Source organism: Ammospiza nelsoni, chromosome 21, assembly GCF_027579445.1.
Source record: "Ammospiza nelsoni isolate bAmmNel1 chromosome 21, bAmmNel1.pri, whole genome shotgun sequence".
NCBI classification, from domain to species: domain Eukaryota; kingdom Metazoa; phylum Chordata; class Aves; order Passeriformes; family Passerellidae; genus Ammospiza; species Ammospiza nelsoni.
Genome location: NC_080653.1, coordinates 3,462,234 through 3,488,553, shown reverse-complemented (window position 1 = coordinate 3,488,553; position 26,320 = coordinate 3,462,234). Strand labels below are relative to the sequence as shown.

General features: G+C 42.0%; 1 protein-coding gene across 2 annotated transcripts in view; it reads right to left on the bottom strand.

Annotated features, from left to right (window-relative positions):
- The window catches only part of CASTOR2 (cytosolic arginine sensor for mTORC1 subunit 2), a 123,599-nt gene extending 97,607 nt beyond the window's left edge, over positions 1 to 25,992 (bottom strand). For both annotated transcript variants that reach the window (XM_059487082.1, XM_059487081.1), the window contains exon 1: positions 25,598 to 25,992. In XM_059487082.1, the coding sequence (XP_059343065.1) occupies positions 25,598 to 25,710 (113 nt within the window). In that variant the 5' untranslated portion in view covers positions 25,711 to 25,992. The remainder of the gene's footprint in view (positions 1 to 25,597) is intronic.
- Positions 25,993 to 26,320: the final 328 nt, after the last annotated feature.

The window sequence follows — 26,320 nt, the reverse complement described above, 5'->3', positions numbered from 1 at the left end:
AGCCACAGGTGTGTGCAGATTGTGAAATCTCCCTTGGTACAAAGCTTGTAGGCACACAGCATTATTGGTTTTTAATATATTCTTTATGTATCTTGTTGAAAAAGTCTTGAGAAATATCATAAGCACTTTCAAAAAGTTAAGATCTCTGTGAAACATTTATGAAATTGTAATCCCTCTATTTCAAGTATTTAGAGTGGTTCAGACAGCCGTGATTTCACACTCCGTAGGAGAGATTTAAATTAATTTGAATTTCTGTTATGTTATTTGTGAGCATTTAAGCAAAACAGTACTTCATTCCCACATCCTGCACTATACAAACCAGCCTGAGGCAGCTTTGTGGTGATCCCAGGGACAAAAAGCTGTTCTTTGTGATGCTTTATAGAGCTTGGTTGCTTATAAAGTAAATTTGCTGGGTTTATTGTCTTTGAATCCCACACAATCACCTTCAAAGGAATCACCTGAGTTTTTTTCTGCCAAAGGGGTCATGGGCTGATGAGAGACTTGGGGAACACTTCCCCAGTCCCTACTGACAATTTGCATTCCCAATTTATCAAGTTACTTAACCATAAATGTAGCTAATAACATTTCAATGGAGTGACTGCTGTGCTGAAGTTTTGCATGGCCTGAGGCAGCCTGATGAACTGGGGATGTTGGGAACACCCCATGCTGACCCTTGAGCAAAACCAACCATTAACAAACATCAAGCTTTTATAAAAGCTTACCTTCCCATCAAGACTCTTGATTACAGAGAGACATTCCCAAACTGTCTGGGATTTACACTGCATTGTGGAGTACTGCATTTTCTAATGCATGGCTCCAATCCTTACTGCCTAGACCATGTAGAAATTTTATCTAAGAGTTCAACAAGTGCTTTACTCAGAAGTGCAATATGATTCCTTTCAGCCTCGTCAGTGTTCTGTTACATGAGTGAACCCAAGAGCTGATGTTCTGTTGGCTGTATTGAAGTGGCATTTGGTGAGGATCAATAATCTTTTTATTCCCATCCTGCACAGCAGCTTGCCTTTAGGTTGGAATCTCTGTGAAACACTATCACACACTTTTCCACCGAAAAAAATCTCCTGCTCCAAAGTTTCCTGATGTAGTTCCTCCCTCTCTTATCAAATTAAGGCAAGAGAGAATATGAAGAAAGAGACAGGGAGAAAATATACAATTTAATTATCTAGAAGATAATGGATAATCAAAGCAAGGCTGAAACAAGACAAATACATACTTTTATATAAACAATAAATATCCATACCATACCCCTCATTACTGAACATCCTGAGGCACAGGTTAAATTGCAATTGCAAAATTATACCCAGTGAGGACAAACAACTAAATAGAAAATTGTGTCCACACAGACAGAGCTATGGAGTTCACAGCTCAGCTCCTAATGTTTTGTTGTCATTACATTATGAAGAATAAATTCAAATGTAGGGACTTACCAAACACTTCTAGGCATTTAAAATTTTTTCCTTGCTTTTCTCTTTTTGAAAGATTAAGTCCCATGCCTTCTTACTGAGAGGATGCCAGAAGGAAGTAATTAGCCTTCATATCATGGCTGAAAACAAAGCCCTAAATCACACAATGCTCTAGTGTCAACAGAAGGAGATTAACACAAAATGACCAAAAAACTGCTTTATGGCTGGAACCTTAGTAAAACTAATGGGAAAAAACTAGCAGTGTAGAAAGGAGGAAAAAGAGCCTCCATTAGTATTGTAATAAAATACTAAGGCCAGCCAGTGCACAACTTAGTCAACACTGGGATCATCTTGAGATGCTGGTCCAGTGCAGCACTTGGAGAAGCAGAGCAGAGGTTTTTTTCCTGACCCCTTTCCTCATGCCAGTTTTGTTATGGATGAGCCTTCCTGCTCTTTCCTGGTGAGAAGTACACAGGGCTGCCACCCTCTCTACCAAGGAGGTGGGAAGAAAACTGAAAGCTCACAATTAGTTCCAAGTCCTCCCAAGTCGGCAAACCAGCCAGCTTACCCCAAAATCCAAAACTTATCCCATGCCTTGCCCTCAGGGGTGCTGGTGCCCTCAGGCAGAACTGCAGCAAATTCCTTCAGACAGCCTTCCCCTTCAAGGCAGGAGGGCTCCAGCAACTGAGAGGGACAGAGCAGACAGGAAAGCAAAAGATGCCTATATTTTCAGGAAGAGAAAATACATTTGGATAAGCATTAGAACAATATGAGGAGAATCTCTTTAAAGTACAGGAGACTGGTGAACCAGGGCTCCAAATCACAACCATGCAGTGACTGCCAAAACCAGTATGACAGATGGTGGTGGTGTTGTTATCATCATTTGGGGGGCCACAGACCTGTGGCCACGATATTTTCTGAAAAATCCTTTCTTTAGGATTTTTCCTCCTGAGAAGCTGGGAGGCCTCAGGAACAAAATGTAAACAATGATTATCTGCTGCTGTGGAATGCAACAGGTGCATCTGTGATTGGCCCATGTTGGTTGTTTCTAATTAATGGCCAATCACAGTGAGCTGGCTCAGACTCTCTGTCTGAGACACAAGCTTTTGTTATTCATTCTTTCTTTTTCTATTCTTAGCTAGCCTTCTGATGAAATCCTTTCTTCTATTCTTTTAGTACACTTTTAATATAATATATATCATAAAATAATAACTCAAGCCTTCTGAAACATGGAGCCAGATCCTTGTCTCTTCCCTCATCCTAAGACCCCTGTGAACACCACCACACGGACCCAGCCCCAGTGCATCAATCTCAGAGAACTCAGCACGGGGTGGGACATGGGCACTGGCAGGTGCATCCCCTGGGGACGTTCCAGGAGGACCAGGAGTCACTAGCACTGGTGACAGCTCCAGTTTACTGCAATCAAATGCAGACAGAGACAACAGAAAACCTGTAATACACCAGCAAATTAATATGCATATTTAAAGGTACAGGCATGTGGCTCCCAACAAACTGGACTATGGGCTACCTGTGCTCTTTGCACCATTGCCCCTCCAGCTCCCAGAAATGACTTGCTGTGGAAGACAGGATAATATTTTCATTCACTGAGGAAAGAAGAATGTTGTCCCAGCCCAAGTGGCACAGAAGGTAATATTTCTGCTCTTCTGTTTGTTATTTTAACTAAATAATTTATTCAGCCTACTTTTAAGCCCTGTTTGTCAAATATCTGTGAGCTCAGGGACAGCCCTGTCTCTTCACAGGCAAGAGCACTACACTAAAACATTACCTACCTAAAAAAATCCCCTAGCAGGCTCTGTGTTTTCAGAACTAAGCTTACAAAGAGACCACACTTACTGTAATATTATCAAAAATTCAACTGACACAAAAATCAAGTTGTGTTTTCTTCAAGCTGCTCTCCCCTCAAAAGCCTACTAAAGGATTTCTGCCGACAGCTCTATAGATTAATCCACCTCTGTCCCTGCAGCAGGCAAATAAAGCCTTACACAAATCAGCAGAGCAAGATGCTGCACTCAGCAGATACCAGAACCACACACACTACAAAATACAGCACAGCCAGATGTAAAGGCAAGGAAGCTGCAGATTAAAGTACCTTTTTGTTATGCCCTTTTATCTTACAAGGCACTCCTGAAATAAACTCCGAGCCTGGAATTTTTTTTTTTTACACCATTTCATATTCAGATTGCAGCTCAGATTATTTTGAAGCAAAAGTACCACAGATAAAATGAGCATTGCCATTCACCTTTGCAAAAGGATGGGGAATTAATTTGAGATCAATAAAAGCAGGTATTAATTTCCATCTTGCAGAATTTATCAACAGTCATAGAATTCCTCAATTTCTAGCTGTGCCAGCAGCATAAAGAGAGAAAAGCAGCAGCACTTATCCTGGCACACAAAGCAATTCAGCAAGGTCCACGCTACATTGACCCTGCCATCTGGACAGTGCAGAGGCATTTCCAGCATTATCCTCTATAATCATGTAAAATTGTATTCTGATGAGAGAGGCCAAAAATCCTGAGCTCCAGAGATCCAGCTGATAACAGCAATCAATCAATCTCCCTTTATGGATGCAAGATCACACACATCACACAGTGATGCCCATGTCACTGCTTCATAAACACAAACAAATTATCACACTTTCTTGCATATTTTTCAATTCACCAGTCCTCTGGAGTGTGAGAAAGGAGAAGTTAAGAAGCTGATCCTCTGTCCCCAGTGAAAAACAGAAAGGACTTTGTTGGGGGTTGCTGTATATGCAGGATTAGGCCTGAATGATTTGCCAAAGGCTTTACAACAAATTGGTTGCTGAGCTAAGAATAGAAGCTAGGAATCCTGGTTCCTGGTGCTGTAGTCACTACACAACAACCCTGCCTTCTCCCAAAGAGGGCACTCAGCACACAACTGGACCTGGATGCAGCAGGAGGACACAGTGCCCTTGAGAGGCTTCACTCAGGAATCTTCCCCCAGCTAAAATGCAAGAGCCCTGTGCTGGAAACTATTAAACAGCTGTGCCTTCAGCTCCTGCTTCAGCATTACACACCAGCCTTATCAGCTTCCTTCCTTATGCCAGGAATGCTGCAGGAATTTGCCTTCTGCAGACTAAAGAGAAAGAAGAATGAAAAAGATGATTGTGTGCCTGTGTGTGTGTGAAAGAACAGGAGGGAGAGAGACAGAAAGAGAGAAGATTAAACACTTTTTCATTATATAGCTCAACCTTCTGAAAACAGATTTAGTAATCCTGAGTCAAGATGGTGACTTTGGTGTAAGTTTTATCATGGCATTGATCTTGCCCACAGTCCTACACATGTATTTCAAGTTCCCAGCCTCTTGCACAGTCCCTGCCCCAAGAACACTGCTCAGCCATATCCAACAACCTCAGTGCTTCAGCAGCAAAGGCTCAGCCAGCTGAGCACTTCTTCAGAACACCACATTTTGGGAAGAACCAAATACCTCCAACGCCTGAGATATAAAAGATAAAGGACTCAAAATGAGATTCCCTCAACAACAAAAATATATAAAACCATCTCCCACACACTCTGACTTAACAAGGCTCTGCAGGGCTTGAGGGAGCCAGGAGAACAGTTATGATAAGTTGAAACAAGTACAAGACAAGGACTGAGTGGCAACAGATTGAGGAAGCATCAGTACAAAATCTGCAGATTCTTTCAAAAGGCAGTGAGCTAGAGACAAACAGCCAGTGAAGGAACCAAAATTGTAATCTGAAAATGAGTAAATAAAATCCCCAAAACTCCAAGCACTTGGTTTACTTAAGGACCAACTACTCAGACCAAGAAAACCAGAGTAATTTTGAAAGAAAATCACCAAGGGATATTATGGGTTTCTGAGAAAGCCAGCAATGAACCAGTTAACTGGAATATCAGATAATTCCACTGAAGCCAGTCTTCCACAAAGACACTTCCCAATTTTGGATGCAGGCCTTACATTCACTAGTTTGGTGCAATTTGACACTGATTTTCTATAATTCATCAAGAAGGAAACACACTCCCAGCCAGTGATCTGCAGACTGGGGAGGCCAGAAACACTTCAGGAGGAGGCTCCATGTGAACACATGGGTAAAAATACCAAAAGTAACATTACTGAGCTTGTTGCTTCAAATCTGTCACTGTGCAAGCCTGGACTGAAGTTTACTACTGGTTTAATAGCAATGTTAGACATAGTGAAGGTATGAAGGGCAAGGTGAAGCAGTTTTGACAGATTTTCTGGGAAGCCCCAGTGCCAGGGCACTCACTCTGTGGGGAAGGGTGTTACCTGCATGGGAATCCACTCACACAGTGCCAAAGTAACAATTTTGTGCTGAGGTGAATAAATGGCAGGGGAAGAAGGGGAAGGGAATCTTTTAGATTAAATCATAGGCAAGCATTCACTAGAGCAGAAATTCAACAGTATGCCAAGGTTTCCAAGCAAATCACTGCTGACCTGTCCTAAGAAAAGCTGAAGTGTAATTTACTGGATTTGTGTAAAATAAGCTTCATTTTTGACTGAGGCTGCAAAAAGCAAAGTGCTACAAATGCTGTGGAGTTTCAGTTGGTGTGTGAGGCTTCATTCTAGAGCTGTGTGAACACTGGGCAGCATCTTCTACTTGAACAACTGAACCCAAGTGTACTGGAAAAAGCAAGTAACACTTGATTCTATCAAGAGAGAGGTACAAAGTCTGTCATTTCCAAATACATTAATGTCAGTGTGGCCACTGCTTGTGACTGACTAAAGATTTCTCCTGTTTTACAGGCTTAGCTTGCTCACTGCCTATAAGAAACCATCCAGTATTGGGCCATGCTCCTGTTAACTTCTTCCTCAACTGAGAGTATTGCCTGGATTACAATAAACCTGTATAGCAACCATACAGGTACCTGAAAAAAGGACAAAAAGAAGCTCCAAAATGAGCCAAGATCCAGTAATATAATCTTTATCAAATCTTTGCCTCCAAAATGAGGCCAACATTTGGTGAAGATAAAATGACTGGATGATTTTACCACAATTATTTGAGCAGTAGCAAAGTTCAGACTTTCCTACAATGGCAGTATAAAGATGTCAACCCTACTGTCATCTGTACTGCAGGAACTGATCTCTTTACCTGGGTTTAAATAACAGATGTCTAGAGAAGATGTTTCCTTCCATGAATTAAAAAAATAAAATAAATAAAATAATAATAAAAATAATTAAAAATAAAAATAAAAAAAAAAAAATCTAAAATAATAAAAATCTAAAATAAAATAAATTAATAAAACCAAAATAAAAATAATAAAATAATAAAAATTAAAAAAATTAATAAAAATAAAAATAAAATAAAAATAATAAAAACAAAATAAAATAAAAATAATTAAAATAAAATAAAATCTCAGCCCAGCCCCAAAATTTACATGCAGGTTTTCTTAGGCCCTTGCACCCTTTCTGCCATGCATCCTCACCCTCCCAGCATGGCAGTCCAGTATTGCTGAGCAGCCTGAGAGCTGCTCTGATGCACAGAGGGCTATCCTCTGTGTGAGACATCACAGCATCCTCCTGAGCAGCACAGACAAACAAAATACCCATGAAAAAGCCTACTGAAGGTGCAGACCCATGGCTTAAAGGGAGTAAAAATTTCTCTCTGGCCAGACTCCCACAGCAAAGGAGATCCTGAGCCAGTTACACTCTTAACCAGCATTTTCATGCCCAAGGAGCAAAATAATTTCTTCTTAAACCTTTCCATCAAGAGCCTGCTGAATAGTTGTTCTTTGAAATGATGGCACAGAGCCACCATGGACTTTTTTTCTTCAACAAACCAGCATTGAACAGAATCTCACAGCCACAGAGGAGCAATAAAAGAGGAAGAGGTAACAGAGCAAGGCTTAGGTAACTACCAAACCAAGCACCAGCATCTTCACATTGACACTTGACAACAAACAATGGCTTCAAACCATGGTGGACCTGCAAAAAGATGGGAGCACTATAAACACCAGCGAGCCAGGAGAACAAAGGGATGGGAGAGCCTTGGAAAAATAAAAGTTAAAGCAGCAGAAAGCAGAAATATGAGTCTGGAATGTGATGCTGGGGAAAGAACCATCAGTAATCCTGTCACTTGCTGATTCTCCCAGGCTGAGAAACCAACAGCAAAATGCCATGTTGCTTTTAGTCTGCTCATCTAGATCCAAATGGGATGTTTTGTCCTCTTAGTACAGGATTTTCAGTATTCACACATTTGACCACAGATAATCAAGACCTGACTTTAATATGAATGAAAAACACAAATTATCCAAGGATCCCAATGCATGGCATGCTAAGCAAAAAAGGGTATTTTCCCAGAAACCTCAAGCATATTGATGTCCAATTTGCATTAACAGGGTTTTACAGAAACATTCCCTCCAACATGAATATTTCAGCCTGGGCTCTAACTCACCAACATCAACACATAGAAACTTGTTGACTCTGCTATGCAGAGAACTGGGTTATCAGGGCATCCCAAGCAGATTTGTAACAAAATCATTGCCTTGAATATTGACATTTCCACTCCTGTATCTGTAGACAGGGCAAAGAAAGAAATACTCCTTGCAAGAGAAAGCTCTGGTCAAGCATAACTACCAAGTCAGGCACATTTCAAAACACACAGTAAAGTAAATCATTGCACAGCCATTGTGTTGTATTAAAGAACAGGTTGGCACAGGAGGTTTTAGGCTTTCCAATTCAATTCTATTTTTTCATCTGGCAATGCTTTTCAACTTTGTACAGTGCAAAATACACTGAACTGGTACAACCCTGGAGTTTGGGCTGAATGCCAATTGTTGGCCCTACAGCAAATAAAGCCAATAAAACAGGACAGACTTGCAACCTGAACAACTGTTTTCAAAGAAAGATGGTAAACTCCTGCAGAAGTGGGAAATACTTTCATGGAAAATAGAAAGCCACACCTGTAAGCTTCAGGTATTTCCTTATTACAGAACTTCCCTTGGGGACATGACATACCTACTCAGCATTTTTTTCACTCCTTGCTGCCAAAAGGAGGTGATGCATTTGAAGTACATGCAAAGGTTAGTCTCTGTAGAGATCTCCATTTTGTAACATCCTGATCTTTTCTGTTTATTAACCAAGGCTGGATCTATGTTTTTCAATACAATATACAAAACCCTACATAATTTGAGTTAGACTATTGACAATATGAGTGTTTTCTCACATAGAGACAGCATCTTCTCAAAACATGAAACATGACATTTCACGAGACACAGATGTGCCAGGCAATAGAAAAAAGGACCCTTGGAGCAGAAGGGTTCTTATTTTAATTCTAGTCATCCGTGATCAAGAGATACAATTGTCTTTGCAAGACAGACACAGGAGCCATGAAAATTTAAAGAAAACCACAGAAATGCTCAAGGTTTAATTTAAATCCTGGTGTACTTGTTCTGGTCTAATAAAAACAGCTGACCCCACAGTTTGCACAATTCCTGAGATCAGGAGAAGCTATGGCACAGCTGCCTGCACTATTCACAACAGCAAGGAGCCTATTTCAGTTGGGCACGTGCATCTGTTTTCCCTCCCCTTTTCACAAACTCCCATTTCAGTCCTGAGCATGGAACAGGTTGGAGATCTGCTCACGTGACTCGCATGTCTGTGCACTCCTAACCACAAAAAGGTGTCCCAACAGGTTTGGTACTTTGCACCATTCTAGGATCTTTCATATCAATTCTGCAAATGAGGCTGTGGCCACTCTTCCTTCAGAAGAAATATTCCAGGGCTCCTTCAGTGCTGGCAGCTCAGAACTCACAAATAACCCTCAGTAAGAAGGCAGAATGTATTCAGCATGACATAAGGCCTCCTGGGATCAGGACTTCTCCTCCAGCTTCCTTCTCCTTCCTGCTCTTCTACAGCTCCCTGCACGGCTCTGGGTAAATCATGCTATCCTCCTGTGCCTAAATTCTACATTTGTCTAAGAGGGATAATCACTCTTCACCCATAAAGAGGGGAATTCTCAAGCTACACTTACTAATGATTGACAGGGACCCAGGTACTACAGAAAAGCACCGTAAAAAAAAAATCACCCCGTGCCAAAAATGCATTATGAAAACCAAATGCTCCTTAAAAAGCAGGTTTCCGATTCAGTTCCCTAGTAGTTGCCACAAAAAAACCTCACAATTTAACATAAACTCTATCTAAAAGTATCCCAACACAATTTGACAATGTCCTTTCAACCAGACATTAGAAAAAAAACCTACAGGCACAATTACATATGACAAAGATAACGACTAAACAAGAAAAGAAAAAAGGTAGGCAATATCATTCCTTCTAGCTTAAAAAAAAAAAAATTATAGTGCACTCAGTTTGCTGGTTAATAGGTGATGTGATGGGTCCTTAGTTCATCTTGGGATAATTTAAGAACAGAATGATTAGCAGTGTATGATGACAGTGATCACTAGCTGGCTCCTGGAGAGCTGATAAGTTATTAAGCCAAACAATGGATCGCTATTATGAGCAAGTCAGTGCACTAACTGTAATTTCCTTGAAAGCTGAGTGGTGCATGATTATACTTGTCCACTCAGACTGCCTGCTGGCAGCTCCACATTCTGCTATTGTTCTGAAATGTTCAGTCTTTCCAGAGCCCAGGATACAGGCACAGAAAAATGTATTCTTCATATTCAGGCTTCACTGTGGCAGCTGTTGTCTGAAGGAGAGTGGGAGAGAGGCATTCTCTGTCCTGCAGCACAACTATTAGAGCTCCTAAAAACATGTGGTTTTATTTGTCAGCAGGAGCTACCTCTACTTTCTAACAGAGGCAATTTCCATTTCAAGAGAACTCTGACTTTGGAATGACACATGTATACAGCTACAGACATAATGCACTCATGTTCATATGTATACATACATATATATGTGTTTATGTGTATTTAAATGCCACATTTAAATACACATAAATGTGGCCTATATGAGTACATTTCTGGTGGTTTTCTTTGTGAGTTTCAGGAACACTGCTGTTACTACTGGAAGATTGTACAGACATATTCTAACTCACATTGCTCTCTCAAGGTACAAGGAGAGACAACACAGAACACCTCCATTAATGAGCCTACCAAAACTAGGAAGAAAAAAAACACAAAAGACAGCAGCAGCTGAATGACAAGGACTTCAAAGTGGCTAATACACACATGGGCTGAAAACATGGCCTTCATCTGTCCTACAACAAAGGGGTGGTCCTAGTGGTGAACCCTCTGCAGGATGTGGAGAACAAGAGTGAGGTGCTACTGCAGACCTGCTGAGCGAGATGGGTAAGAATCCTGGGTTGCCTAAATGATGCTTGTATCCCCAGTTGTCTGTTCTGTTTATGCTGGATATTAAGTTTTGCACCTTTAAGGCTGGTTCTGAGAGTGAAGGGGGGAAGAGAAGAAGCACAGTTTGTTTTCAGACACTGCACTTGCTCCCCTGCACTCCTTCTCCTGGACTGTGCTGTCTGCAGCATGGACAGACAGCGGGACAGAGCTCTCCTTTGCTTTTTAGTTAGTTTTTTTAGCTAGCTGAGGCAGTGAAGTGCCCTGGACTGTGGCTTTTCTTTTTCTTGGACCTGTTCAAACCTGCTGTGGACTGAAAACCTAGAAAAACACTGGGAGCTCACACCTGTGGCCCACCAGGGCCAGGACGAGGCATTTTCCAGTGCAGGAGGGACTGATAAGAGACTGAGCTACAAGCACTTTCTGAATTTGCCATCTCTTCAGAACAGCAAGGTTCTATTGTTTAATATTGTTCAGTTTTTTTGTGCTGGTGAATGCTTTGCCTGTTAAATAAACAGGTTTTGTTTACCTTTCCTCTAAGGAAATATTTTCTCAAACCAGTTGAATCTGCTTTCTAGAGGAACCCTTTTAGAGGTTTTTCTCCCAGATTTGCCCTAATCCAGGACAGTAGGGCACTCACCTTCTATGTACTTCAGTTCCCTCCTCTGCACAGGAAGGCAGAGCTTCTGCCCAGCTCCCAGGGGTGCAGCTGACACACGCTGTGTGGGCGACCCTGGAGCACCCACTGGGGGCCAGGGATTGCAGGGAGCACTGCTGGGGCAGCACAGGGCCAGATGCTGCTGGAGACATGGAGTGAAGCCAGCCCACAGCCCACCTGGCTATGAGAGAAGAACAGAGATCCCCATTTTTAACCCCCTATACTGATTCTCAGAAGTTTATCTTCACTCTTGCCCACATGAGCAGCCACACTAAGCCTCTCCTTCCCTTTGGTGCATTTTTACTTTACTCCTGTCCTGAAAGTTACCAGCTAGTCTGAGCAGGAGGCAAAATTTTTAAAGCCCTTAAGCATCTCCCCCCTCAAATAGCAACAACCATTTTGGAGTTCAAGCCTTGCTGGCTCCCAATGACCCTTGGGGTACCCAGGTGTTTGGTTTTTTTAATGGAACTTAGGTGATTCTGAAAGTATTATCATGTACCTCACACTGATTTGATATAAAGTGAGCTTTAAGTGGGAAGAAAACCTGACAATGAGAAGATTTGACAAGAGCTTAAGAGCTAAGCCCTAATTAATTTTAAACTTTGTTTTATGCAAGGCTCACTTAAGGAGCAGATGAAATTCTTTCATGTCCTTTTTTGCTGTGCTGATCCTGCAAGGAATATATAACCAGAAGGATGTTTTAACAGGCCTAGGAAAAAGTATGAGCATCAGTCTGTTTTGAATCCAGGAACTGCTCCTGTCACTGAATCTTTTCAAACCCAAGTAAGAGGGAAAAATGATTACTATAAAAACAGAAAGTGAGAAAATGTAATATTCAAAGTGGGATACTAGTAACACAAATAGATAGTCTCCCCTATAGTTTTGAAGAAAGGTTAACACCATTGCTAGTCACACACCTTATACCCATATAAATAAATAGTTTTTCTCCTTACAAGATCTAATCATCTGACCATTCATTCTCCTTAGTAAAACAGGTTAACAAGTCAATAATTTCCACTCCAACTCTGAATTAACCAGTTCATAGCCACACTACTCCAACTGTGAGTCTGTACTATAAACATAAACAAAATGAGGTGGCTTCAAAGTGTAGGGGGTCTGATGTTTGTTTATTTTTTTCTCTCCTGAACTTGGACACACTCAACAAGTTAACAGCAACTTCCAAAACACTGGAGATGGAAACTGTTGAATCAGGGACAGGAATTTCATCAACTGCTTTGCTATGATGCTCCAAGTACACCCTAAGTTATCCAGCCAAGAGAGGCTGCACCTAAAAACAGATCCTATCTTTATGATAGATTTCATGTAGTGTGGCCATCCACTCATCTCTAAGAAAAGCACATGGTTATGGCAGTAGGAAATCTCAAAAAGAGATAAACAGCAGTAACTTGCCATGGAAGGCTATAAAAAATGGATTAACAGCCAATTATGTACCAGTTTTAAGCCTCAATGCTTCTGTAAACATAGAAGAAAATTAATTTCAAACGTCTCCTCATGGACATCTTGGACACAAATTTTACACTAAGCATGTAACTTATACATGCACATATTATTTAGCATTTCTGACTTTGTTCTTTTTTTTTTTTTTCCTGCTACCAATAGTTATGTTGTTATCACCTTTATAATGAGATAGCCATTCAAAATACACTGCTTCACAAGATCCTGAAAAGCCAATAGGCAACTGTATTGTTTCAGGACTACTTCATATTTAAATCATTGCCTAAAATTACAATTCAAACACCATGTGAATGAACAAAGCCATTCAAACGGGTACAGGACACATAAATTTACATTTACATTAATCATTCTGGCCTGATTTCACACTCCTGTGCAAACAAGAAGTATTTCTGGCCTGTCACAGCATAAGAGCTACCAGGGGATAGCTCAGTGATTCCATGCAAACCTTTGCCTTATAAACTTACCCTTCCTCAGCCATGAGGCTTTTCCTACAAACAAACTGGGATGAAACCTTAGGAGTCCCTGGAATACAGCACTGGGCTGGGTAATGTGATAAGGCATAAAGCCAACAGCATGATTGTATGTACAGGAATAGTAAGAACCACTCAGAAAAGCTTAGAGTAACTTGATGGCAATAGGAAGAGTACAGAGAAAACACTTCCCTACAGTGAGGCTCCATCACATGGCCACTCTGACAGTGGAATTTCAGAAATTGCATAATAACCAAAGCACCACATTTACTGCAGGGCATGCAGCACACAATGCTGCACTTAAAGTCAAACTGAGTCACATCTGGAGTTCATGGCATTCTAATACTTTCCCTTACTTAGCTCAAGGACACAAATGAAACTTCTGCGTAGAGGGCTTGGGTAGCAGTAGCTTCATTACCCTTGTGCATCTATCCAACATCATTACAAATTGTAATTAAGTTGTCTGCACCAGCACAGAAGTGAGTACATGCCCTTTCCCAAGGCAAGCTTTGCTCTACCCAAGCTATGGAATTTTTTGGCATCTAGTTTGTTTCAGCTAGTTTTTCTCAGTTTAAAGGCAATAAACAGTTTCACCTGAAATGTTCACAAAGCACCAATGAACTACTACAGCAAACAGCCTCATTCATACCAACAGTTCTCTCCATAACCAAGAGGCTGCACAGTTTCACTTTTAAGTTTAAGAAACACTTGGTCATGCTGAGATGAGACATTAAATCACACATTATAATGCTGTGTCAAAGTAATGCCAAATGGAGCAAAGCATTACCATGTGAATAAGGTCAACAACATGTTAAGAGAGCAGAGAGCAAAGCTCCATGCATGGCTTTAAGCACAAGATCCCAATGGACAAAATCCTGAGCAAGCTGCCTGAGCAGCCTCTGCCTTGAGCTGGGGGCTGGGCTACCTGATCTTCAGAGATCCTGCTTGACCTCACCCATTCTGTGAGGATTTGCTGTTTTCTATGTTTGTGACAATGTACCAGGCTTGGACTGAAAACTGCACAAAAAGCTTGAGGCTCCACTGCTGTATTAACCCTGAGTCCCACATGAGGCTCCCAGGCAGTCATGAGCCATAGCATTTATCACCTCCCTTCATTTTTCTCCCCATTAAACCTAAAGCCTGCTCTGGTCAAACCAAATTCTTGCTTACTATTCTGTGTTTAGCCAGCATCAAACTGGTGTAACAAAGTAGTTTCTGGCAGTCATCAAAATATTGTTACACCGTATGTCAGGTGTACTGACAAGAAAACAATCACTGAGAAACAAAATCTCTGTTAAAAATGATGCTGTGTTCCTTAGGATTCCAGTTGTTTTGCACATCTGTACCTTGTCTGCAATGCAGCTACTTAATCCATTTTATTTTCCATAATGAAGCATTGATTTTGTTTGCAAAAAAATTGCTATAACCATTCTACATTGCTGGCATTTTACCTGAAGAAAAATCTCTTAACAAACAATCTATGTCAATTTGTGACCACTTAATTTGTGAGATGGAACCATTGCAAAGCACACAGTCCCACCACTCACAGCAGAAAACCATCCCCAAACCACACTCACCTGCAGGAAGCTCAAGAGAGGCTGAGCCACAAGTGTGTGGTTGGTTTCACACCTCGCTGGCTCAGCAGATGCAAACAAAATACACACAACAAAACTCTGCCTGGTTTACAAAAATGCCAAATGGGTAATAACATGCAACTCACAGCACATCATCTCAGTATGTCATAAATTGCCTGCAATTTGCAGTGAAAGTGAAACACCACCCTTCTGCAACCATGTAGTTTGATGAAAAAAATTAAGAGCACAATTTTATTTTAACATTAGCTCATCTGATATAAAGATACCTGAAATCAAAAAAATTTTTGCAGAGACAATATTATCTTAGGTGTGAGATAATTTAAACAACATTTCTCAAAATATGTTTGCTGCTCCAAACTCCAAAGCAAATTTAAACACATCGGCTGAGGAGAAGTCACTGACAAAGCCACTGTAACCAGTCCACTTATCCAACACACCAGATTTTGACAGCATATTATCTTCCATAAGATGGGTGAATATTTTCCTAATTTCAATTACTCAGTTTAGTTCAAAATGATCACTAGTTAATTCCAGGTTGGGAAACAAATTAGGAACTGAAAAGGCAAGTAAATTTGGTTTTCTTCTTCCAGCCTGCAAATAAGAAGTAGGTGTGGAAGGCTGAGCCCTCCCAGCTCCAATGTCTTGCCAAGCACAGTCTCAAGTCACCTCTGGCTTCATTTGTTTAGTACAGGTCATGTTACACTGCTTAGTTATAAACACAAAATAAGCTGAGATTTTCTTTCCTAAATACTTAGCACATTTAATGCTGTGTTGTAGTTTAAAAAGAGCAAATGAAAATGTTTGCTTTCCATGTTACAAACTCCAATTCCCACCCAAAAGCAGCTTGAAAAAGATCACAACTGAAAGACTAATCATGATAAGTCATCTATCATTTTCAAAAAAGCACAAAAATAAAGACTAAGTAAATCTATGTAAATGTATACAGTTGCTTAGATGCATGCAGAGTATATCCTTCTCAATATTAAGAGCTACCTTTTTTTATTCCTGCCAAGAATACATTTATTTGCAAGTGAGTGCCTTAGAGGTTATCAAGGGAAAAGAGTCAATCTTTCTTTAGGAAAAGAAATAAAAACTACAAATGTTAAGCAAGATTAACATGGGCCATTTCAGTCAAGGTCTCAGACTTATCAACTTCCACCAACTCACCCTGTAAAAACATGCATGGCATAAAAAAGGGCTGAATACTGATCTTTAATCACAGAACTAGGATAAATATTCAGATACTGCTAAAACCAGTGCATATCATTACCCGGATTCTCTTCGTGTAACATTCTTAAAAAGTCTGAACAGAAAAAGTCAGGGAGAGTCACACATACATTTTTAACTGTTCCACCCATGTTGAAACTTGTAAATTTTCTCCTCTCAGGTTCAGAAATTCTCCCAGTATCAACTTTTAAAATTCATCTATTTGAGTACTTTGCACAAGACTTAAAGGCTGCATTTTACTGCTAAACAGGCCCACCTTATGCCATCTCTAGTATCCTCTATAATAGGAACGCTAAAACTTCACAGGAAAAGATGAACTTCTCCTTTACAGCTACATCTCAGCCAAACATACATTCACACTCCTGAGAGGGTTTAGTTCCTACTTTATAAACAATTTGTATTGAAAAAATTTGGGTCAAGGACAGCTTACCATCAACAACAGCCTACATCTCTCTACAATTACTGGCCATAAGCAGCATAAGTATCTAAAAAAACATTTATTCCATCACATTACCAAACAATAACCAGACAACAAAATTGCAAAAAAATCACTTTGCCTACCCAGGCATTCCCACAAAAGCATACCTCAGAGGTCCCCAAAGGATGAGTGGATGATTTTCTGCCACCAAGCAAACTTGCCACTCTCCTCTTCCACATGCCAACTCTGTGCTAACAGCAGCTCTGGTATCTGCTGGCAGATCTGGTATCTCTGGTATTACTGCTGGGAGCTTCCTAAAGTAGGCTGCAGATCAGAAGTAGGCTTTTTATTTTAATCTCCAGTAAGCCACACTTAACAGACCAAAGTAAGGTTGTTCTGGTTGGTGAGAAAGTTTTGGTGCTCACTGCATTTCTTTAGATGTGAAAATAAAACATTAATAACCAGTACATAATGTTTATTATATATCAGACCACAAAAATGAGATCAGATTCTCTGTTTCAATGGTGAGCACAGTAAAACTTTGTGTAGTACATCTGGGACTAACAAGGGCTTCTATAGTAATGGAACTGGCTTAATAAGTCTTCATTTCTTTTGTGTCATAATAGAACACTTTTGCCTGTTGTTTTCTTTCTTAACAAATGTATCTCATCTACACAAAACTCAGATGAGTTGAAGGTGGGGAGGAGAGATCTTTTTACTTTGAAATGCTAACAGCAGCTCAGAGGCTTTACTCTGCTGATTCTGAACTGTAATGAATGGAAATATTTCCTCACATTCCTGTTGGATAATTCTTCCTTTACCAGCAGATCAGAGCTGGAGTTTACTCTTGAGTTGGCAGTAAACAAAGGAACAAATCCATACTGTTTCTGGTGAGAAAAGAAATTGGAGCCTTTATCCAAATATATTAAAACTCTAACATGCAGGATGACTAAGAAGATATGTGTTGGATAAATGAGCTGGTGTGCTAAACAGATTTAAAAAAAAAATCAGTGGAAAGACATGTTTATAGAGAATGACCAAGGCATTGTCAAAGAATTCAGCTATCAAATAGAGATAAGTTATTTATTATAATTTAAGTTATAATTCAGTAGAGGGGTAGACTGTGGATTCAAACTGTTGTGTTAATGAACAATTCAGCTGTTACTTCTGGATGACAAATGCACAGTATTCATACTTTCCAATAACAGACCTGCACTGGCTCTACTGCTGAAGCACACCAGCAGCAGCTTGCAGGAAGAGCATCTAACTGATAAAAGCCACATTTTAATTTAAATACTGACATTCACCTCAAAGTAATAAAAAAAACATTCATCTGAGGGGATCTTTAATGAGTTACATGGCAAAAGAGGAATTTTTTTTTCATCTTTCTGTTTCTCAGCTCGATATGAGCAGGAACCATTGATGTTTGTTTTTTTTACATAACTGATGTTGTACCTTATCCACAGATGATGCATCTCATCTATGTGACAGCTTTCCCAATGAACTGAAACATGGGAAATAAGGACAAACAACTATCCCACTACAAATTACAGGCAAATATCTATTTATTTTAAAAGTACAGTATCTAAATCAACATTTCTCCAGCACACAGTGCTGCCCAGCGTTACACTCTGGGTTTGATCTAGTACTTCCATTCCACCTTTTGAATCTCATTTAGTTTCTAAGCACTCCTGTCAGTTTCTGACTTGGCATCAGCCTCAGCCTGATGGGACCACATGGTAGGTTGAGGACTGACTGCATGACAGAACTGCCAGGCAAAGAAAGAGAAAATCAGGCAGTGCCCCACTGGTAAACCATGAGCCAGAAGCAGAAAATAAAGGGAAAAAATAACATTTGTAGATAAGCAGTAAGAGACCATCAGGAAGGAATCCTGCTCCTTCCAAGGTTTAACATGTCCAAACACTGCAGAATGCTCTCACAGCCCAGCAGCCTTGAACACAAACTGATGACATCCACAATTAACCATCTTAATATATTTTCTTAGCCCAAACAAGCAAATTCTGTTCTCTCCACCTACTCAGTTAGCTGATTCTCACTAGCTCTACTCATCCTGAACATCCACCAGCAGGTTGAGCACCATAAATGCCCATGGTGACACAAACAGGGCAGCAGAGTGCTCTGGGGAAGGGCGGGCAGGCAGCTTTAGCCACGAGGCTTCCCATCACTGCAGCCTCCCGTGGTGTCTGGACACCAGCACTCACTCCTTCTGTAACAGATGGTCACCAAATCACACTGAAAAAGAAGTCCCCACACCTCAGATATCACACACATATACACATACCCAGAAAATAAAATATTCAAGGCATTTGGGAGTTTTTGCCACAACAAAAGGAAACATGAGCAACATGTTTTAGATGAGTAGATATAATCTTATAACTGGCAAAAGCCTTTACTCAGTGGTTTTCCTGGGATGCACAGGATGGCAGGAGCCATGAGGGACCAGAAAAAAAAAAGGTTTTAATGATAGGAGTAACTTGGCTTTGCCAGATAATCATGCAGTGTTGCAGGCCGATCTGTTTCTCATATAAGGGCATAAACAACATGTGTTTGTCTGAGTTCATACCAAAGGAAACAGACTGCTGATCTCAATGTCCTCAAATGATGCACAGATACATTTTAAGCACTTGTTTGTCCTATTATATTCTGAAGTTCAAAATAGACTTTTTATTACAGTATCTCCAATTTCAGGACACCTATGCAGTAAACAAGTGATCAGGGAATGAGAAACACTTATATTAATAGCAACAGCACACTGTTCATAAGTAGAGGTGTCAGTTATTACTAAGCAAAATGGACAGATTACCAGAAATACCACCGAAAACTTAAAGACAACAAACCTAGTTTTATTTTTTGCTCACAACCCAAAGAAAATCCAACTTATTCTGTACATTTTATCCTCATTTACTTCTTACTACATTTTTATTGGAATGAATAATTTTAATGACTTCTCCACACTAGGAATACTTTCTGCCTCCAAGCATCCCATTGTAGTGGGATCACTACATCCCATCCAGCTTCTCTGGGAATCATCCCATTCACATGGACAGCCATCTGTGTGTAGTGCCAAACCTGTAAGCTTGCAAAATCTCTGTAATTCTGTGTCAAGTCACCAATATAAACTGGAGCATCTTGAAAAAGAACCCAGAGTGACAGATGCTTTTGGAATGGCTGCATTTAAACATTTCAGGTGACCAGGGTCTCATCCTTTACTCATGCAGAACTTCTTCCTTCTCTTCAGCATTGAGAAATCATGATCATCTCAAACCAAAGAGTATCAAAAAACCCTCAGAGATTTTAAAATTTGTGATGACCTACAATTGACACATGACCTACAATTAGGTCATTTAAACACCCAGCCCTGTGAGCAAACTAACTGCTCAACTTTATTCTATTTATAATTTAATAGCTTTACAATTTAAATAATACCTTTCTCCCTCAACCACTTCACTGCTTACCACCAAATCTTTAGATTAGGTACTGGACTAGACAGGAAACATAACTTGTTAGCATTGAGTCCAGATGTTCAGGGATCTACTAAAGCATTACCCAGAAATCAGGCTAACTACATGACATAGACTCAGTGCTTGCAAGAACCCAGACCCCACTTTATTTTCCTGGACTCTCCATATATTTTTATATACTCTCCAAAGACAAGGGTAGGCTCACCTTTCTACCATCTATTGCATGCACTGGTGCCTCAATGCATGCATTATTCCAAACTGTCCTCCATGCAGATTTAACTCCTAAAAGGAATCACAGAATTTGCTGAATTGGAAGGGACCCACAAGGGTCACTGAGTCCAACTCCTGGCCCAGCACAGCCCCATCCCTAAGAGTCACACCATGTGCCTGAGCATTGGCCTGTGATGGTGTTCACAGGGGTCCCAGGATGAGGGAAGAGATGAGGATCTGACTCCATGTTTCAGAAGGTTTGATATATTATTTTATGATATATATTATATTAAAACTATACTAAAAGAATAGAAGAAAGGATTTCATTAGAAGGCTAGCTAAGAATAGAAAAAGAAAGAATGATAACAAAGGTTTGTGGCTTGGACAGAGTCTGAGCCAGCTGACTGTGATTGGCCATTAATTACAAACAACCACATGAGACCAATCACAGATGCACCTGTTGCATTCCACAGCAGCAGATAATCATTGTTTACATTTTGTTCCTGAGGCCTCTCAGCTTCTCAGGAGGAAAAATCCTAAGGAAAGGATTTCTCATAAAAGATGTCTGTGACATAGGCCAAACACTCCTGGAGCTCTGCCAGCCTTGGTGCTGTGAGCACTGCCCTGGGCAGCCTGTTCAGTGCCCAGCCACCTAAACCCCACTATTTCATCAGTCCTAATCACCACAGTGCTCCTACTCCTGTCCCTCCCAGTCCTTGCTGCAGGAATCACAATACTCCTTTGTGTAACAACCTCAATATCACATTCTTCGACCCTGCAGGAGGAGGAGACCCAGTTCTATAACCACACCTTTTCTGATTCTCTGGTCATCCAGAAGTCTACATCTTAATCCTGCCAGGATTTGGAATCATCTCTCATGTCATAACTAACTACACAGGGAAAAAAAGAACCATTTGGCTACATAGGAATAGTATGACCTATACTGTCCATCGGGTTCCTGGGCTTTATCCTCTGAGCTCACCACATATTCACAGCAGGAACAGATGCTGACACCCAAGCATACTTTACATCTACCACTATAATCACTGCCATTCCAACTGGTATCATCTTCTGGGGGAAGAACCTGTTTCTACCATCCAGCCTTAACCTCCCTCACACAGCTCCAGGCCATCCCTCAGGTGCCATCAGTGTCACACCAAGCAGAGATCAGTGTCTGGCCCTCCTGTTCCCCTCACCAGGGAGCTGCAGACTGCAGTGAGTCCCCTCAGGCTCCTCTTCTGCAGCTGCCCAGCCCCAGGGCCCTCAGCAGCTCCTCACACGGCTTCCCCTCATGGCCTCACTGTCCCCATGGCCTCCTTTACACTCTCTCTCACAGTTTGATTTCTTCTCACACTGTGCTGCCCAAACCTGCACACAGCACTCGAGGTGAGGCCCCCAGAGCAGAGCAGCACAATCCCCTCATGGCCTGGCTGGCCCTGCTGGCCCTGGAGCCCCAGGACAGGGATGGCCCTGCTGGCCGCAGGGCACTGCTGGCTCTGATCCCACTGGCACCAAGCAGGACCCCCAGGGCCCTCTGTGTGGTGCTGCTGTCCAGCATCTCCTTCCCAAGGCTGTACCCACACCCAGGGTGCCCTAAACCAGGTGCAGAACCCAGAACTTTTCCTTGCTGGTTGCTGTTATAAAGTATTTTGCAATTTAGGTGGGGGGGGGAATCAAGCCAGGAATGTAGCAGAACAGTATTTGTATCAAGCCCTCCAGCAGGTTACTTGTGGCACCTCTCCCAGCAGCATGAGACAGTTTAACCAAGGAAGCAGAGACACTTAACTTTGGTGTGAGGGAAGCTGCTCATTTTGCAGCACACGGGGAGATGAAGGCAGGAGTCTTCAGATGAGCACAGCTCTCTGCCCCAGAGAACCAGCATTTACAAAGGCACATCCAAAAGCAAAACAATGCAATGGTGAAGCCACACACAGTTGTTATATTTACATGCATAAACACTGCCCAGCTTCTGAATAGGTGAGAATCCTTGGCACTAAGGAACATTCAAGCCAGACACAGAGACTCAATATGCTGAGCTGGAAGGGACTCACAAAGATTATCAAATCCAACTCTGAGGTGAGTGGCTTGTATGAGGGCTGAAGCCCCAATCCTGGTGCTATCAGCACCATGCTCTAACCAACACAATCAATAAAACACCAGAATGGTGATGACAGCAATAGCAAAACATTAGACACATGCAAATCTTTAGTATGCCACTAAAAACGACACAGATCACTCCTCCACTGGGGTGCCTGGCAGAGCCTGCTGGAATCAGTGGGCCTGCACTGACAAAAGCAGAACACCAAGAGCACAGTCCTCAGTGTAACTGCTTAGCAGTTCCACTATTATTTATTCCTAAACGACCTCTCTTAATGCAACTTTGCATAAAATACCTCATGCCTAATTTAAAGTTATGATTAAGAGTATTTTCCTTTTAGCTCAGTCCAGCCCATTATTTCATTCACTGCTGGTCTCACCTCTTCACCATGTTAGCTGCTGTCTTGCTTCTGGCCATCAGAACAGCCTCAAAACTGCTGTTCTCTGTACCAGAAAATATTGCTATTGTAACAGAAGCTAAATTAAAACACTTGTGTCACGAACAAGGGCAAGAGTGTGAGAGTGTGGCAAAAGGCCAAATAAAAAGGGAGATTTGTTACTTTTCCTTCCCTAGGGGATTATGAAAAATGTTCAAGATTAAAAAAATAACTGTTCCAGCCCTTTTCCCTGATGGATGACAACATGAAAGAGACCCTCCAAATGACTTCTCACAGGAGGCTGTGTAAAAACCCTGGTTTCTTGCATGACTAACATAAGAATACTGATGATGTCATTGTCACCCCTTTGGATCATATCTATCCTACAAATCATTACTTCTTACTGGCAGCCTTGCAGCACGAGTAAAACTCTGTTTAAAGTCTCACTGGGAAAGATGTAGGTGATGTAGTAACTGTTATCTTTGCTATCTCCTCAGAACAGATTAGCAGGGATGTGGACCACCTCCTTCTTTCACTCCCCTGAGGGGTTCTTTGCACATGGGCTGTGTGGGACAGGAGATTTGTCTTTCACCCTTATAAAAAGTTGTTGAATTTTGAGCATATTTACTTTTTTAAGGAGGAGGAGAGAGAAACTGTGGGGTCATAAATTTATAATGAGTTACATCTCCCAGAGACCCTCATCTTTCTTATACACATGGTGTTGATCAGAGAAGATCTGTGGGGCAGGGACCTTGTTTGCCACAGGGCATGCAGCAGCACTCAGGAGAAAGCGTTTCAGTGCTGTCAGCTGTCTCAAGAATGACACAAACAAGATTCCCCTGCATCTCTGCCGGCTGCAAAAATAACAAAATTAACAAAAGGGAAATAAAGAGAAGTTCCCCATGCCAACAAATCATTCCACAAACATCTGTTGTTCCTGGTCAGTGAGGTTCCATGGAAGGTAAGGAAAGATTGATACTCAAGGTGTGTATGTAAAAAGACAACACAGCAACCAGAGGCAATACAAAACTGTCAGGTGCTGCACCCCAAATGCTGGATAAGCCCCAAAGGGGTTATCTTACTGCCCTGACCCTTTCACAGCTCTCTAACATTGAAAACATGAACTGTAACGTGAAACAAAAAGACAACAGGGCCATCCCTGAAAGTTTAAAAAATAAAAATAAATAAAAATTTTAAAATCCCAAACAAACAGAAAAAGCCCCAAGAAACTCCAATCTATGCATTAAGAGTGACAGATTAAAGACTTCATTGTTGACAGTAAAACTGACATTTTAAGCATGGGAGAGGAAGCAACAAGACCTTCAAAAAATCAGCAGCAACTTTCAATTACAATGAAACAACACATAAAAATAGAAGCTTAAGACTGAGGACCCTTTAATGCCCCAAGGAATATTCAGGGACAGGAGTAAACAAGGTGCTGATATACTTTACACTGCAAACAATGTTAGTAGAAAGCCAAATGGGACAAGCCCCAAATCAGAGTGAAATTTCAAGGCATGAAGTTTGAGATAAAGGGCTGTAATCAAATTACACCACAAATGGGTCCATTCATCTGTAAGCATTTAAACAGAGAGCATTGAATTACAGTCTGAAATAAAACGAATTAATTTGCTTTCTATTTCTTAAATATCTATTCATTATTTTCCTACTGCCAAAGAAAATTTCCCACCTTAACACAAGAATGTAAGTGGGGAGAAAACTGAAATACTAATTATCAGCCAGGAAAAACAAGAAGAGTTTGAATTGTGTTATTTACATTCCCATTTCTTTTTCTGAATAGCGTGAAGTCAACAAACTAAGTGAAGACAGAAGAATCTGCAATTGCAATTCAAGTTGTTTTGTGCAAAAGGGCCTAGCACCTTACGTACATCCAACAAACGGGCCACAGTATTTTTTTATAAATAAAATAAAAAAATAATAATTCTTACAGTGCCTTCAGTGCCTTCCACTGTGATATTATTTTTCCTGAAAGCTATCACAATCCAAACGACTTACAGCACAATATTTAAGTGCAGGGCATGCATCCCCCAATTTGGCAGCGCTGGAAAAGCTCCTTTTAAACAAACCCGCCTGTGGAGGAGCCGCTCTTTTTGTAAGCGCTGCGAGGAACAACAATCCTGGGGGAAAAAAAATAACCAAAAAAAAAAAAAAAAAAAAAAACCCAAAAAACCCCAAACCCCAATAAAAACAGAGAGTGAGAGAGGGGAAAAACCCCAGCACAGTCCTGCTGCTGCTGCTGCTCGGGCTGCTGTTGTTGCCTTTGTTGTCCGGCGGGCGCCCCGAGCCTGCGGCCGGCCCGGCCGGGCCCCCACCTGCTCCCATTCATCGGCCGGCCCGGCCGGGCAGCGGGCAGGAGCCCCGGGGCCGCCCCACAGCTGCCCGGGGACACCCTGAGCTCCAGCGCCGACCCTCAGCACCAGCTCCCCGTCCTGGGATGGGGGGTGTGCGTCGGGAACACGCAGGTGGTCTCATCACCCCCCCGCCCTCTCCCCACCAAAATCCCTGAGGGTTATTTACATTCCCCCTGACCCAGCAGCCTGAGTTACTGCAGGAGGGTGCCATCACCCACCCCAGCACCCTTGGCAGCAAGGAGGGTGACCCCCACCCCAACGCTGTCCCCCTCCTCCATCCCAGAACTCTGCTTTATTTTTTTTTCCCCAAGGAGGAGGGCAGCCATCAACCCCCTTTCCAACCCACCCCCTTACCTAGGGGGTTGCCCTGCTCACTCGCAAGGCAGTGCCCCCCACTCCAGCCCCTCGGAGGGAAGGAGGGTGCCCTGCCAGCACCCAGTCCTCTCGCAGCGAGGGGGATCGGCCCCCAGCACTGTCCCCCCGCAAGGGGGACACCCCCTCCCCCGCTGCCCCATCCCCAGCACCTACCTCGTCTTAGAGGACAGGAAAGCAAGTTTGATTAATCCATAGGTAAACAACTGGATGCTCTCCTTGGCTATGCTGGCCACTCTGAGCCTGTGCTCTAGGATGTGCAGTTCCATCTTTTCCTCTTTCTCATTTGTAGTTCATCTATCCCTGGGGTTTATGTTGTGTTTTTGAATGGGGAGGGGGAGGGGGGGGCTGTTATTGTCGGTGCCTTCTTATTTTTTTTTCTTTTTTCCTTTTTCCCCTCCCCGCTTCCGTCTGTCCCTTCCCAGCTCCGAGGGCAGGAGAAGGGGATGAGGGAGCAGAGGGTGCAAAAGTTGGAGCGGCGGGGAGGCCGGCGGGGCGCGGAGCGGAGCAGCGGAGCCCGGAGTGCCGAGCAGCTGGTGCTCGCTGGAACAAACAACTTGCCACTCAAGCCCGGCCCGGCGCGCATGCGCCGCGCCCCGCGGCATGCCGGGACTTGGAGTCCGCGCCGCCGACGCCCCGCCCCTGAGGGCGCCCGCCCGGCCCCACACCCCACCCGCCCTCAGGGGCGGCTGCGACCGCTCATTTAAAAAAAAATAAATAAAGCATTAAAGCGAGAATCAACGCTGTTGTTTTGGTTTGTTTAATTTTCTTTGTACTTAGCTTGCTGGAAGATCTTTCACAAGCCAAAAACTAGCAGGAAGGAGAACTTTACAAGTTTCACTAACAGCAGGGAAATACTCAAATCGTACCTTGTTAATT